At 44.0% G+C, this 13,724-nt stretch overlaps 1 protein-coding gene across 1 annotated transcript in view; it reads left to right on the forward strand.

Annotated features, from left to right (window-relative positions):
* DOCK2 (dedicator of cytokinesis 2) overlaps positions 1-13,724 on the forward strand; it is a 1,824,799-nt gene that overhangs the window by 1,476,764 nt on the left and 334,311 nt on the right. The window contains exons 31-32 of the mRNA XM_085617853.1: positions 3,598-3,698; positions 4,035-4,093. Coding sequence (XP_085473979.1) covers positions 3,598-3,698; positions 4,035-4,093 — 160 coding nt within the window. The remainder of the gene's footprint in view (positions 1-3,597; positions 3,699-4,034; positions 4,094-13,724) is intronic.

Genomic DNA, 13,724 nt, shown 5'->3' on the forward strand with positions numbered 1-13,724 from the left:
CTTGATTCCAGTGGCATGGAGAGCACGAATGAATGTGAATGTAGAGTACTGTACTGAAGAAAAGGTTAGAGTGAAGTGCTGGGTTAAAGAAGAGTGGTGGCAAGGGTTACCAAGATGGGGGGAGAGGTCAGAGGGGGGAACCTTATTTGAATTTGTTCATGGTTTCCAAAGCTTGTTCCAAAGTATTGGGTTCAAAATACTCCAGAAAGGTGGGGGGGTTGGTAATTCCGGGAGTAGTGGGAGGGGTTTCAGTTAGTGAGGGGCTGTGAGAGAGGTTCCTATAGATAATCACGATTTTCTCTTCAAAATGGTCTGCCAAAGCAGCGTATAATTCCTGGGAGGCTGGGATTGAGGATGCTCAGGCAGTGAGTCTCATTAACCCATTTACAATTCTAAACAGTTCTTTGGCTGAATTCCCCAAACTGTCAGTTCTATTAATAATGTGGGACTTCCAGGCTCCTCTGAGCTTTTTTATGATAGCTACTTAGTGCCAATTTATGTGCAGTTCTCTCAAGGAGGGAGTTAGAGATGTGCCATCATCTCTCCAATTTCCTACATGCTGAATTCTCCTGTTTAAGTTCCTCCGAGACCCAGGGAGAGTGAGACTTGGTGGAATTAGAGCTATTTAGTTTGAGGGGAGCAACTATATCTAGGGTCTCGGAAATATACTCCTAGAAATCTGTGAGAGCATCATTCATGTCAGAGAACTTGTTGGCATATTTGGGGAAAAGATGGAGTAGAATGAGGCATTGGAAACTTTCTTCCAGGGCCTTGTTTTTTTAAGCTATACGTTCTTTTTGCATGGCTTTTTCCCTCTAACAGGGAGCCAAAAGCCTATAGACAACTGCTCTGTCCAAAATATGGGAAGAGGGGAGTACACCTGAAGGTCTGAGGCGTTAGTAAAAATAAGGTCTAAGGTGTTTCTTGCAATGTGTGTGGGGCCAATTACTTTCTGATTTAATCGCAACGTCTTCAAATCAGAGAGTATCAGTTGTCTTTCTGGGTCTGAGCCTAGTTTCACATAGAAGTTAACATCTCCCACTAGCAGGAATTTGATGGAAGCAAGTACATAGGGGGGCAAGACATTCAGTTAATTTGTGACTGAAGTCCTGTTTGGTTCTTGGTGACTATATAATCAGGAACTCTTCTGAATGTCATCTGTGGACTCCAGTTTACATTTACTACATCCTCATGCATGAGTGTAAATGCCTCACTTCAGGTCTACTATTGTGGCCTGTCTTGCCCCAGCCTAAACACTGTAATAAACCACGAAAAGGAACATATATACACAAAATCTACATTTACACTAATAAGAGACTCCTAAGTCTGCCTTTCCTTTTTGGGTGCTTAAAATGTAAAACTCAGACATGTAAAATATTTTTTTTAAATAAGTCTGTACAGTGGATAACTAAAAATATTGTTTTGACCATATAGTTAGTTTCTCCTACATAGGGGCCTGTTTTGATTAAAAACCATGTTTCCACATTGTGGATGAGCAAAATGCTAAAGTGTAGTAATCTATATTGTAATTATCTTGTTACTTTCTCCCTAGCTGCTCAGCCAGTGTGAATGTGCTGTGTGGAATGTTGGTGTGGTGATGATAGATGGAATGTTTGGGTGCCTGGGATCTTAAGTGTAACAGTTGTAGTATGGGCTGAGCAGCAGGCAGACTGCTCCTGGTGGGGCTGCTTCACATGAACTCTACAACCTGTATCTGCAACTTAATTAATCTACCTAAAGTAAACCTCTGCTACTGGTCTTAATTACTACATAAAGTTTATATTCCCACTCTGTTTTTAATATTCATCATTTTTTTGTTTAATGTTAATTGGTTTAGTTCTGACTAATATGTTGTAAATGTTCCTTAGTTGGAAGCTGCTTTGACTGTCTGCAAGTTTTTTCAAGTAATTAACTTGTTTCTGCTGAGCTTCGCTCCTGGCAGCTATTAAGCCAAGATGAGGTGTGAAAACTTTCTCTTACAGATGTGTTGAAGGGCCTAAAATATTTATGCAGTTTATTTCAAATAGGATACAATTGTCTACTTCCAAATAAGATTTATAAACTGAGAAGATTGTCTGAGTTATAAACCTATGGTGTTTGATGGCCCTCAGACAAATCATGGTTCTGTGGCCACGGGTAAATTCAATATAACGGTGTTGTTGCATTTTTGTAAACAGTAAATATGAGATTTTTTATGAAGATTTCATTGAGGTTAAAAAAACGGTGATCATTAATGAATTGCCTTTATGTAATGGGACACTGGATTCCCACCACCAGCCCCTGAAGACACATTTGGACCTAGTAAAGACTAAACAAAATATCTGTTTGGACTTCCTGTGAAGAGGATTTAGGGTTATCGGATTATACACATTTATCCAAGGATCTTTGGCTGACATCCTGTGCACTCAAAGCACACTATGAGAAGGGGCTCGTTCTCTGTGAAAAAACTGTTTCCCAGTTGAGAGTGAACTGCAATAGACTGTGTAGGAGCTGTAGCTGGAGCAAGACCTGGAAACTAGGAGTTATCTCTGGAAGCCTGTTTGCTGTAGAAGAGAACAGGACTAGAATTTCCAGCACTCAAAAGAATGCTGGATGTTATCATTTTTTAGACCTCTGGATGACAGGTGCAAGATGTCATAACTCCCTGAAAATAATTTACCCTCGGTGGCTACGAATTGTTGGTTTTCTGGTTCACAGCTTTTTCAAGTGCAGTTTGAGGCAAATGCAGGGCTGTCCAAAAAACTTTTCAATTTCCTCAGAACCTTCATCAATTACTGATTCATGCCTCACTCTGCTGGAAGATTCCAAGAACCAAAAAAGTGACTAAGTTTTAACATAAGACTGTGCAGCAATGTCACCCCAGCTGTAAAATGATGTCAGCAGCCTCAGAATTGAATAATGCACCATTCTAAGCTTTCAGTGTTAAAACGTAAGTATTTATCTTGAGCCATACCTCACTCTACATTGAGAGACCTTCACTTACTAGAGCATCCTGCATTGTTCCACTGAGAAAAAAGATTTAAGTCCCAAGGTAAATCTTTAGACGGCTATGAAAGACGACTTATCCGATCCTGCTTCATCGCAGTTACACTTAAATTGCACATTGGTCCTGGTCAACTACAACCATTGAAATTAATTTGTGCTTTATGACTCTATTTGCCTTAAAAGTTTAAAAGCTCCTTTGTCTAGTGCCCCCTTCATTACTATGCTGGCTACAGATTTTCTTTTTTTTTTGTATGATTTTCCTGCTGTTTTGGTCCTGTTTTACACAATCGTCTTTCTGGGGAACAGACTTCTGCTTGTCCCAAAACTACCCAGGGTTAAGGTTTTTCTTTGAGACTGTGTTTAGCCAGTTCTGTGGAGGTGTTGTGAGAAATCTTTAAATCCTGCTCTTCTATCTATCATGTATCATCATGCATATGCACCAATTAACTATCTCATCTGGGGAAAAAGTAATCAAGTCGGAGCACACTAAAGCGTTTTCAGGTTATGTTGGAATTGTCTATCCTGTAAAATCGCTTTGTTTAAGCGTTTTCAGGTTTTTTTTATGTCACAGATTAGTAAAAACTCAACAATCTTTGTATGTTTACCTTTCAGCTTTGGAACAATTACTTTCATCTGGCTGTTGCATTTATCACACAGGATTCCCTACAGCTTGAACATTTTTCTCATGCAAAACGCAGCAAAATCCTTGAAAAGTGAGTATATTTTTGTGAGGCAGCTTTAATGGGGATCTTGATCATTGTCTTGCAGTCTGCCAAGTCTCTGGCCACGTTTGGCAAAAAAACACTTGTTATCTCGGTTGAAAATCTTGATATTGATATGGCAATGCGTCGATATGTTTAAGCCTTAGACGCTAATGCACTGTATTCAAAATATCTTCAAAATAATCCTAGCTTATAGCCATCCTGCTGTCAATGATTCTCCTAGAATGGACAAACAATGACATTCGAATAAATTAATTTACAATTTTCTGATTGCCACATACCATCTCCTCTACAAATAAATGTAAACACTGTTTTTTTCAATTATAGATATGGAGACATGAGATGCCTCATTGGCTTTTCCATCCGTGATATGTGGTACAAACTTGGTGAGTAGTGTAATCAAACACCAGTATAAATGTACGCTGTAGCGAGCAGTATATAGTCAGCAAACATGTGCTATCCTAACTGTCGATATTGACTGCAAAATGTTATCAATAAATACAAATTACTCTGAATCAGGATTTTAAAAACTACATTTACACATGTTTTACATGACAATGTCTTAAAGCTGAATATTTAAAAATGCAGTAAATAAGATGGTAAGCCTTTGCCCTATAGAGATCTGTTTTGTTAGATTCATACTTTGTGGACATCGGAAAATTCCGATCGATAAACGTGTTGCCAGTCGGTGGATGTTTTTTTCAGAGTTAAATTCAGCTTCCTGGGAACTCCGAGTAACCGTTCTACTTTTCTCCTATTTCTAGAAGACAGTAGTATGACCGTATGTAGTGAGTTGCTGATAGTGGAGGAGGGTGAGACCATTGGGGGCAGCAAGTATAGGCTGTGGTACCCTTGAGTCATCGCTACCATTTCTCTCATAAGCTGTCGTCACACTGTTCAAGGGCCGACTATGTTGTGGTGCTGGAAAATGTGAGTGGTAGAAACAGCTGTAGCAGGTGTTGATGTTTGTGATGGAGAGACCATCTGTGGCGCTGTGTAGTAATGCTTCCTTTGCTGCTACGGCATCTTTCTCTAGCCTTGTAGATTCTCAAGTTAGAGCATTCATAGGTGACACTTTATGTCATCACTTGGAATGTCACTTGTTGCTTTGGAGGTTGTAACCCTCTTGAAGTGGAGCAGGGCCGTTTCTAGGTGTTTTGCCACCCTAGGCGAGAATTGAAAAATGCCACCCCCTCCCTTTTACTACCATCACTCTCTCCCCCTGTCATCCAGGCTTTTCAATATAAAAGTAAATATTTAAACAGCATATTTTTGTTGTGAAAATGAATTGAAGCAGAGCTGAAGATGGCCTGGGAGCTCGGGACTGGAGCTCTGTGAGGACTGAGGCTGCTAGGGGACGGGGGCTCTAAGAGGGCTGGGACTGCTAGAGGATGAGAGTTGAAGGTGCCGAGGCTGCTAGTGGATGGGAGGTCTGAGGGACCAGAAGCACTGGGACATGAGCTAAGAATGCCCTGGGTTCCGGAGAAGGCCCGAGCTGCTAGGGGTAGGTAGTTCTGATACGACTGGAGCTGCTAGAGTGTGGGCCCTTTAACGGCCAGGACAGGATCTGTACAGACAAAAAGGGTTTCGAGAAGACCAGGACTTCTTGAGGATGGGAACTAAGAGGACGAGGCTACAAGGAGACATAGGCTCTGGGAGGACTGGGGGGCGCAGCAGCTAGAGGAAGGGGTCCGTGAGAGGGCTGGTGGTAGCTCCGAGAGACTGCCCCGTGGCGCTGGGTGGTCCAAGGGGCAGGGGGCTGCTAGAGGCAGCGAGCTCCAAGAAGGCTGGAGCCACTAGGCGATGGAAGGTCTGAGAACACAGGCTGGTGTTAAAGAGAGTCTCCGAATGTACCGTGTCTTTGCCTCCCATGGGCTGAGATCTCAACTCTCAGTGCGGCCTAAGCCCTGTTACGGTTTTGAGAGTGCTTGTTCTCCAAGGAACCTGTCCCTACCTTCAAGGCCCTTCTGCCGAGATGATGGACAGAATGCAGAATAAATTAAAACATTCAACCCAGTCAAGAGATCTGGGTTAAATTTGACGTCCTTTTGCTCACCGTGCTACCCCAGTTTAGACCCACCCATATGCAAATCTGTCTTGCCCCTGTTGGGAATAGTCCAGCCTGAAGTGCCAGGCCAGGTCCTCCCTGGACCAGAAATGTGAGCCCTGGGACCGGTTTCGGGGTTTCACCCCTCTTCAGCCAGGCTAGCTTGAATCCTGATCTGTGACTGGGGGTGAATGTTTGATTGGCTCAGCATTCCAACCATCATATGTTCTTTTTGCAATTGTCACCCTAAGTGGGAAGGGTATGCCCAGACGTGGGTCGCATCATGCCCGCTACGCCACCAGATTCAAGCTAGCCTGGCAAATGAGGGGTGATGCCCCGAAACAGGTCCCAGGATGCTTGTTTCTGGTCCAGGGAGGACCTGGCCAGACAGTTCGGGCTGGACTGTTCCCATGAGGCACAGGGTCAAGACTGATTTGCATGTGGCTGGGTCTAAAGTGGAATGGTGTGGCATGCAAAAAAAATGATGGATTTAACCCAGATCTGTGACTTTTTGCAGTCGTCAGATTAGATGGCAAAGAGTGTGTGTACCTACAACATCCGAAGCCACATCCCACTGGCGGGCTTTCACTTGCCCATCTCCCTCCCTCCCTCCTCCTCGGCCCACCGACTGGGCCCAGATCACACAGAGCGCACTCCACGCGGTGCGGGTGCTGTGCTTTTTGACAACCCTACCCTTTCTGAAACAACAACAGTAGGAAGCAAATCCTGTCTCTGTCTGAAACATACACGAGGCTCCTACATAAAAGGTTACAGTTAAAGTTCACTGACTCGAAAGGATTGGTGGTATTTCACAGAGGATAAAGAATGTAATTACAGATTACAGAACTTCATGTATTAATGTTGGAGGTAACTCAGATTTTAATGTAGCATGAGACCTGTACAGAACTGGAATTCTATTACTAAGGAGAGTTAAAGAACGAAGGGCAGAATATTCCTTCTGGAAGAATGGGCAAAGGTTTCCTCGCGACCAAAGTAAGCATTTCTGCCTCGTAATGTGACAAAGGTAAATATTCTTGTCTGGAGTGTTGATAAAACATGTCATTTTAAGCATGTTTTGTGATATCTGATAACTAAGGATGTGTGCATGAGGGCTGGGAGTTATGCTGAGGGCACTGTGGGTGTCTGTGTGTGTGGAATAGGTGGGCACTAGGAAAACAAAAAGAAACAGGTAAATAAGCAAGAGGCGAACTGTTGGGGTAACAGTCAGAGACACTCAGGAAAGGTATGGGGTACATATGAAACCCAGAGCACAGGCCGTGGTGGGCTGTGGTGAGGGGGCCGGAGGTGTGTGCGAGTACCCCTTCTGTATCATACATTCATGGCAAATGCAACTAGAGGGCGACAAATGTTATTCAATGAGAGATAGGATCAGACTCTCAAAATCCGACCACTAACTTTGGGGAAAATAGGACGGAGAAAATAAAATAATGACCAGATTTGAATACCCCTTTTGCCAATGAACATCACCCCCCCCCCCCCCCCCGCGCCCAGGCTCCCTGCACAGGCCCTTTCAGGCGCCAATATTTACAGCTGTTGGACAGCAGCGCGCACAGGCCGAGGCGCTGTGCCGGCCTTTGTACCGGCTGTAAGAGAGGCCTGGGCAGCGCCCACCCTTCTGGGAACAGCTTGGTCCCTCTGGGCGCTGTGAAGAAGCATGCGGTGACAGGCTGCTCTGCCCCCCCCCCCCCCCCCTCCCCTGACCCAGGGCCCCCATTCATGCCCATCTCTTCCTCCAGGTGATAAATCGCTGACTGTCTCATAGGAGCAGGGTGGGGGCGTCTCACCCGTGAACCTCATGCACTTGGGTCTGCTGCTGTGTCTCATTCTGGCACGAACATCACTGGCCCTCAATTAAGTCCCTCATTTGAGCCATTCAAAGAAGGCGCTGCTTTGTTTTAGGCTCTCTTGGACAAATATCACACAAGTAGTCACGTCGTAAGTCAGAAATGTCTCTGTGACCCCAGAGCCTCTGGCCAAACTCATGTCTTTTGCCGCCCTCCCCCTTTTGACGCCCTAGGCGGCCGCCTAGGCTTGCCTAATGGTAGAAACGGCCCTGAAGTGGAGACAGTTGTAGGTCCTGCTCTGCTTCGTGGAGCCTGCGCTGTGTGGGCTCTACTACTATGTAGCTTGTGAATAAATACTTCTCTACATATCTTTTGGTCCGCGGCTTAGTCGCTACCCAATGGAAGGTATAGCTTAGGGTGCTGTCTGTGCTGGTGCACTGGAAATAGTTTGGACAACTTGTATGGCAGTTAAATGTCTGGTGAAGGGAATCCAACCCCTTTAGGTGGTTTCAGCAAACCTGAAGGTTACAAAACTGCAATGCTAAACTGATCCCTTGAGTATCATCAAGGAAAACATATCTGTGATGAACACTCCCCAGATTATCTGTTGTCGTGCACTTCGTGGTCGGCTGCCTATTATTCAGTGTGTGATCAGAATGAAAGTTGTATTCAGATATCAGTGACTCTAAAACAGCTGCGTGATTTGGTGGGCTATATGTTTGGAATGTATTCTAAGGTGAGCTAGCCAATAATAGTATAAAACCATGACCTATTTTTATTTTTTTGAATGTCCGTTGATCCACGCAAAGAGAAGGTGAAAGCCTCTGGCACACTGGCATAAGATGTCAAAGCACTTCACAATGAAGATGATCATATCCTGTTCTTTATAGACATTTTATTTTGATCTGCGTTCATGTAGTAAATTAGAGGAAATCCACCTTTTATGTACAGTCACCTGTCATTTTTGTCTATTTCTGGACACTACGTTTTAGCTGTTAATAGGACTGTGCAGTGCTCATTATTGTCACAGTCTGTGTGCCCCGATCCTAAAATGCTCTTGGTAAAATGCAGAAAATGCAGCAATGGCAAGGGAGCTACATTTCAAATGTGACTTGCCGTTTGTATTTGGATCGCTCACATATTTGACAAAAAAATATGTGTGAAGAAGTACAAAGGATTAGGAATAGTTGAAGTATAATCTTCTTTATTCAGGATACAGATATTATAAGGTCCCATCCACAGGACATCCACCAGCAACTGACAGTGAGCACTTGGCAACCAGTACCAAGTGCTCTACATTCTAGATTTGCAATCCGTGAGCATTCTGATAGAAAAGATTTTACAATACATTGAAATACATAAGGCAAATACCACAATATGGCTGTCTGGAACACAGCTGTGCTCTGGTTTGGGTACAGTTTAGTGGTACTACCATAACAAATGGCAATCAAAATTGCAATGACCTTGTAAAAATGGCTATTTTATATATTAAGATGTCACCCTTAAAGTGTGCCTGGTAAGTCCACAGGACAGGGTGTTTGATATATAAAAAATGGCTCACTATATTTTTGAAATATACATCCTCAAAGTGATAAAAAGGTCTAAAAGATGTTTCTACTGTGCACTTTTACATTAGATTTCTTAAAAAGTCTGGTCTTTGGAACCAAGAAGGCAGAATTGTTGTAAAGAAATGGTCACTTGGGAGGGAATGGCCATCTGGGAAGAGTTCAGGACAGCTGGAAGAAAAAAGGACAGCCTTAAAACGTTTTGTTATGCTGATCCCAAATGGGACTGACAGGCTATGTTCCTATTCATTCTCAGAGCCTCCTGATGCTTTGTCATCAATCCTACTCTAAATAGGGGAGTGTCTTCAATCTAAGGGTTGTGTGAAGGATTACAGTAAGGCAAAGAGAAGGTGCTGCGAAAGGAGGGGGAACAGGGTGGGATAGCAACCACGGCTAGGTAGGAAAGATTCTCAAATTACTCACTAACCCACCAACTCCACGTCATAACCTTCTTGGACCTTGTAAGACTACATATGAACAAAAAGGCCCTGCTCGAAGAAAGAAGATTTCTGACTGCTTCTGGAAGAAGAGGATTCAAGCACACCTAAATCATGGTGGCACACAGGGAATATTACTACTCTCCAAGGCTATGTCCTTGTGTATGCCTGCTCTATGGATAAAACACAGAAAAAGAGGGCTCAAGGACACCTGCATCCTGCTGGCACAATCCTAGATCTCCAAGCTGTTTACAGAAGACTAGAAACTGCAAGTCCCTTTAATGAAAAGAGACTTGCTGCCTAGGAGCCTGCTCTGAAGAGGTGGGGGCTCAAAAAGTGATGCGACTGAATCTTCCCCAGTAAGTGGAGAAAAGTGGAACTCCAAGACCCCTGGAGAACCAAGGTGGGTGTTGAAGTTTGCCTAGGAAAGTTGCATCCCAAGGTGGCCAAGAACATCAGGTTAGTCCCACTCAGAACTTTTTGCCTTACAGACAATGAGTTTGGCAGGACCTTGTGGTGAAAATATCCAGCCTTGGATACAAACTTGGACCCAGGTGATGCATCAAACAATCTCAGTGAAGGAGCAAACTCAGCATCTATGAAATTCAGTGTTGTCGTGCTCACAGCGTTTAGAGCCAAAACTAACAGCTTCCATGGGAGGTGGAAGATGATTTATTTACACCAACTTTGGCTTTGAACCTTACCTAGTTGAAGGCTTTTGGGCCTGATTTATATCTCGGGTGATGCGTTACTCCGTTACAGTGGTGGCGGATATTCCGTCCGTCGAAATATAAATCCCAATTTATCCTATGAAATTTATATTTTGGCGAACGGGATATCCTCTGAGATCTAAATCAGACTCTTTGACTTCCATTTCAGTGGTTGTGTCTGAAGGTAAAAACTTTGACTGGGGCAACCTTCTGGATGTATCCACATGTTTCTTTATCACAGTTGGCCTGAAACTGTGAACAGGTCCGGCCCACATGCAGGCAGTTATTTTTTAATGTAGTTTTAATTTTCAGTAAACGTTTTGCATTAATGTTTTAGTTAATCATATCTCAAGGTCACCTTTTTCAATTTTAAAGATTTTGTTATCATTTTGTTTATTTCATTTGTTTCTATTGTTCTAAATTGTTTTGGGAATGCTATTTTATTTTATACTTTAAAATTGTTAGTACTGCTTGTATGTATCATGCATTTATATTCAGAACTGGCTGCAACGTATGCAATAGCTACAATGGGCTGATCAGGCTTTTTCTAAGCGTTGAGTTGAGACCTAATCAAATCCACTTTCAAACAGTAGCTCAAACAATGTTTATTTGGGTCATCACACCCAGTGCGTAGTAGTACACAAAATTGTTTCGGTCTGCTGTTGTTTTTGTCAACTAAAGTATTTTCTCCTTGAAACTTCATCAATTAATTGTTGAGTCCTGTATTTTGTATACCTGGGCAGCAGGGAATAAACTTGCTGACAGTCACTGACCCAATCTCTCACGACACTGTCCATGTGACACCTGTTAATCTTTCATGACCCTGTGCCATGACCTTCCCCTCATGCCCTGTTCTGTAACCAATCTTCAGGTCCCTTGCCTCTATACACCACTCCTTCAGAAATCCAGACTTTTGCATTTATTCCCCTATCTCAAGCTTACCTCTGACCAATCGACTCATGAACAGTTGCACTTCCCTCCAGTTCTAATGCATGGCTCTTATCACTTAATGTCAATGCCCTCTACTTAGGTCATGTGCAGTGTCCCTAACATGCTAGGAATTTTCGACCAACACATCCGGTAGACTTTCATTATAGACCACAATGTTTAATTTGGCAACTTGTCACAGGGAAGGCACTTCTAAAATCCTAAATCAGGGATCTGGTCTGCCACAATCTTCATTTAGTGGTGGTTCACCTGCACTATGGGTGTTCCTGATGGTTGGGTGTCTGCCATCACCATTCTCTAAATGACGTGGGAACTGCAGAGGATGAGACATCCGCTGTTTTTTAGCAGATGGCTGATTACTGACATCTTCAAATTTGGGCCCTAAAATGGTGTCTCAGCCACAAACACAAACACAGTCTTCGAATAGTATGGAAGACCTACAGGTTGCTGTGCAATCTTCATGAACTAACTGGGCCTAATGTTTAACCTCTCAAAGTCATTTGGAGGTGTAACTGCTGAAAATATTAGTCTCCAATGGTGGGGTGAATATTTAAGCCCTGGCCACCTTAGCTCCCAGCATTGCAAAATACAGGCAATGGCCTAACAACAATGGGACCAAAGAAGAAGCTCTGATGGACATAGTAGCCAGCATGACCAAAGCAAATTTTCCCAGATGTCCTCCACAAAGAGGTCAACACGAACAATGAGGTGACTTTGCATCCCATGGCAATGGTCAGCATTGACTGTGGAGGGGTTACTGGCATGAAGAAAGAAGCTGTGAGACCAGCAATCTCAGTGAAGCATTGTTTGGGAAAGACCTAGAAACCTCTTCCCGGTCATGACATTTAAGAAAAGGTTCATGCAGAAATACTGGGCCTCCCTGAGTGGGTGTGTGTGGCCCCAAGGGCCCAGACAGCACATCACGGAAGTGAGGGGAGCCCTGAGTCTGGAGCAGTGGCCCAGGTTCCCACAAATAGGAACAGGGGCAAAAGGATGGGGACTCCAACCTCAAAAGATCCCATGGCCCAGTAGAAATCCGACCCTCCAGGGAAGAACTCTGCCAAGGGCAGAAAACATGCCCTACTCTTGAAGGCCTTAAGCACCAGACTGCAGCCCATGCTCAAAGGGATACTAATGGAACCCACAGAATCTATGGGAGGATGGTGTCCCATTCAGTGAGGATAGAGACCCAAAACTTGGGGCATCCCAGAGATTGGCGGTCCCCCAATAGAATGGGCCATTCCTCCTACATTTAGCCCATGACCTACTTCCCCTTGGCGGCACATATGGGAAAGGAGAAGACATGGGACAGGTTGATCAGCCACTTCTCCTGCCCCAGATGTCTGAGAAGGTGAAGGAGTTCTCTTGCTCTCCACTACCGGTGTAAAGCCAGTGGGAAGTCAAGAGGGGAACCTATGGTTCACTTAATTCCACTGCCTGTGGTTGGGATACATTTTAAGAGGATGGGTTTAACATTGTTGGTTCCCTCGACCCTCCAACTGCTTCAGAAAATAGGTACATTTTTCATGGTTGTATACCACGCTACAAGATATCTTGAAGCAAACCCTCTGAGGATAGTGAATGTGCCCTTTGTGGCCAGGGCCCTGCTTTGTGTCTTCATCAGAGTAGGCCTCCCTAAAGAAGCAATATCTGACAGGGCACAATCTTCATGCCCGTGTACTTGAAAGCTATGTGTGATGAGGGTAGAGTGACTTTGCAAGTTCACCGCTGCTCATCAACCCCAAACAAATGTTCATGCGGAGAGATTCAACAAGACCTTAAAAGCCATGATTATGGGGTTGTCTGAGAAACTCCCTAGGATGTAGATACTCCTACTCCCATGACTTTTATTTGCCTATAGTTAGAGGTCTTTTAAGTCTAGTCTGAGAAGGTTGGGTGAAACCTCTCAAAGGACCCACCCAAGCAGGAATTAGTAGACTGTGTGTTAGGCCTGCATTCCCACATGGCAGAATACATGAAAATGGCTAATCAATACCTAGAGGCCAACTAGAAGCTTGTTTAGCAGTGGTATGACTAAATAACATCCTTAGTGAAGTATTGGCAAGGTCAAATAGCGGCGGTGGTGGAGTCTGTGGCTCTTACAGCTATCTTGGACAAGGGGACTGGGCCATTTACTGTATGGTAGAGGTCACCTTCCTATTGGACCTTTAAACTCCTAAACATCCTCGGAGGGTGATCCATGTTAACCAGCTAAAACCACAAAAAATGTGACAGGGCAGACTTGACCATGCTTATGGTGATAGAGTAGAGGAGGAAGTACAGTTCAGTCTTCTTTCCCACACATAAACAAGATCCACAGGCTGTCAGATAAGTTCAAGGCTATCATTAAGTCAGAAGATGCCAAGATGTTGGACCTGGGGGTGAGTGAGCCCTCCAGTATTACCTGGGAAAGCCCTGTGGTGCTGGTGCCCAAAGCCAACCTGAGGGGGGGGGGGCAGACCTAAGATTATATGTAGACTGCAGGGTACTCAGTGCTGTCACCAA

This window comes from Triturus cristatus, chromosome 7 (genome assembly GCF_964204655.1).
Source record: "Triturus cristatus chromosome 7, aTriCri1.1, whole genome shotgun sequence".
In the NCBI taxonomy this organism is placed as follows: domain Eukaryota; kingdom Metazoa; phylum Chordata; class Amphibia; order Caudata; family Salamandridae; genus Triturus; species Triturus cristatus.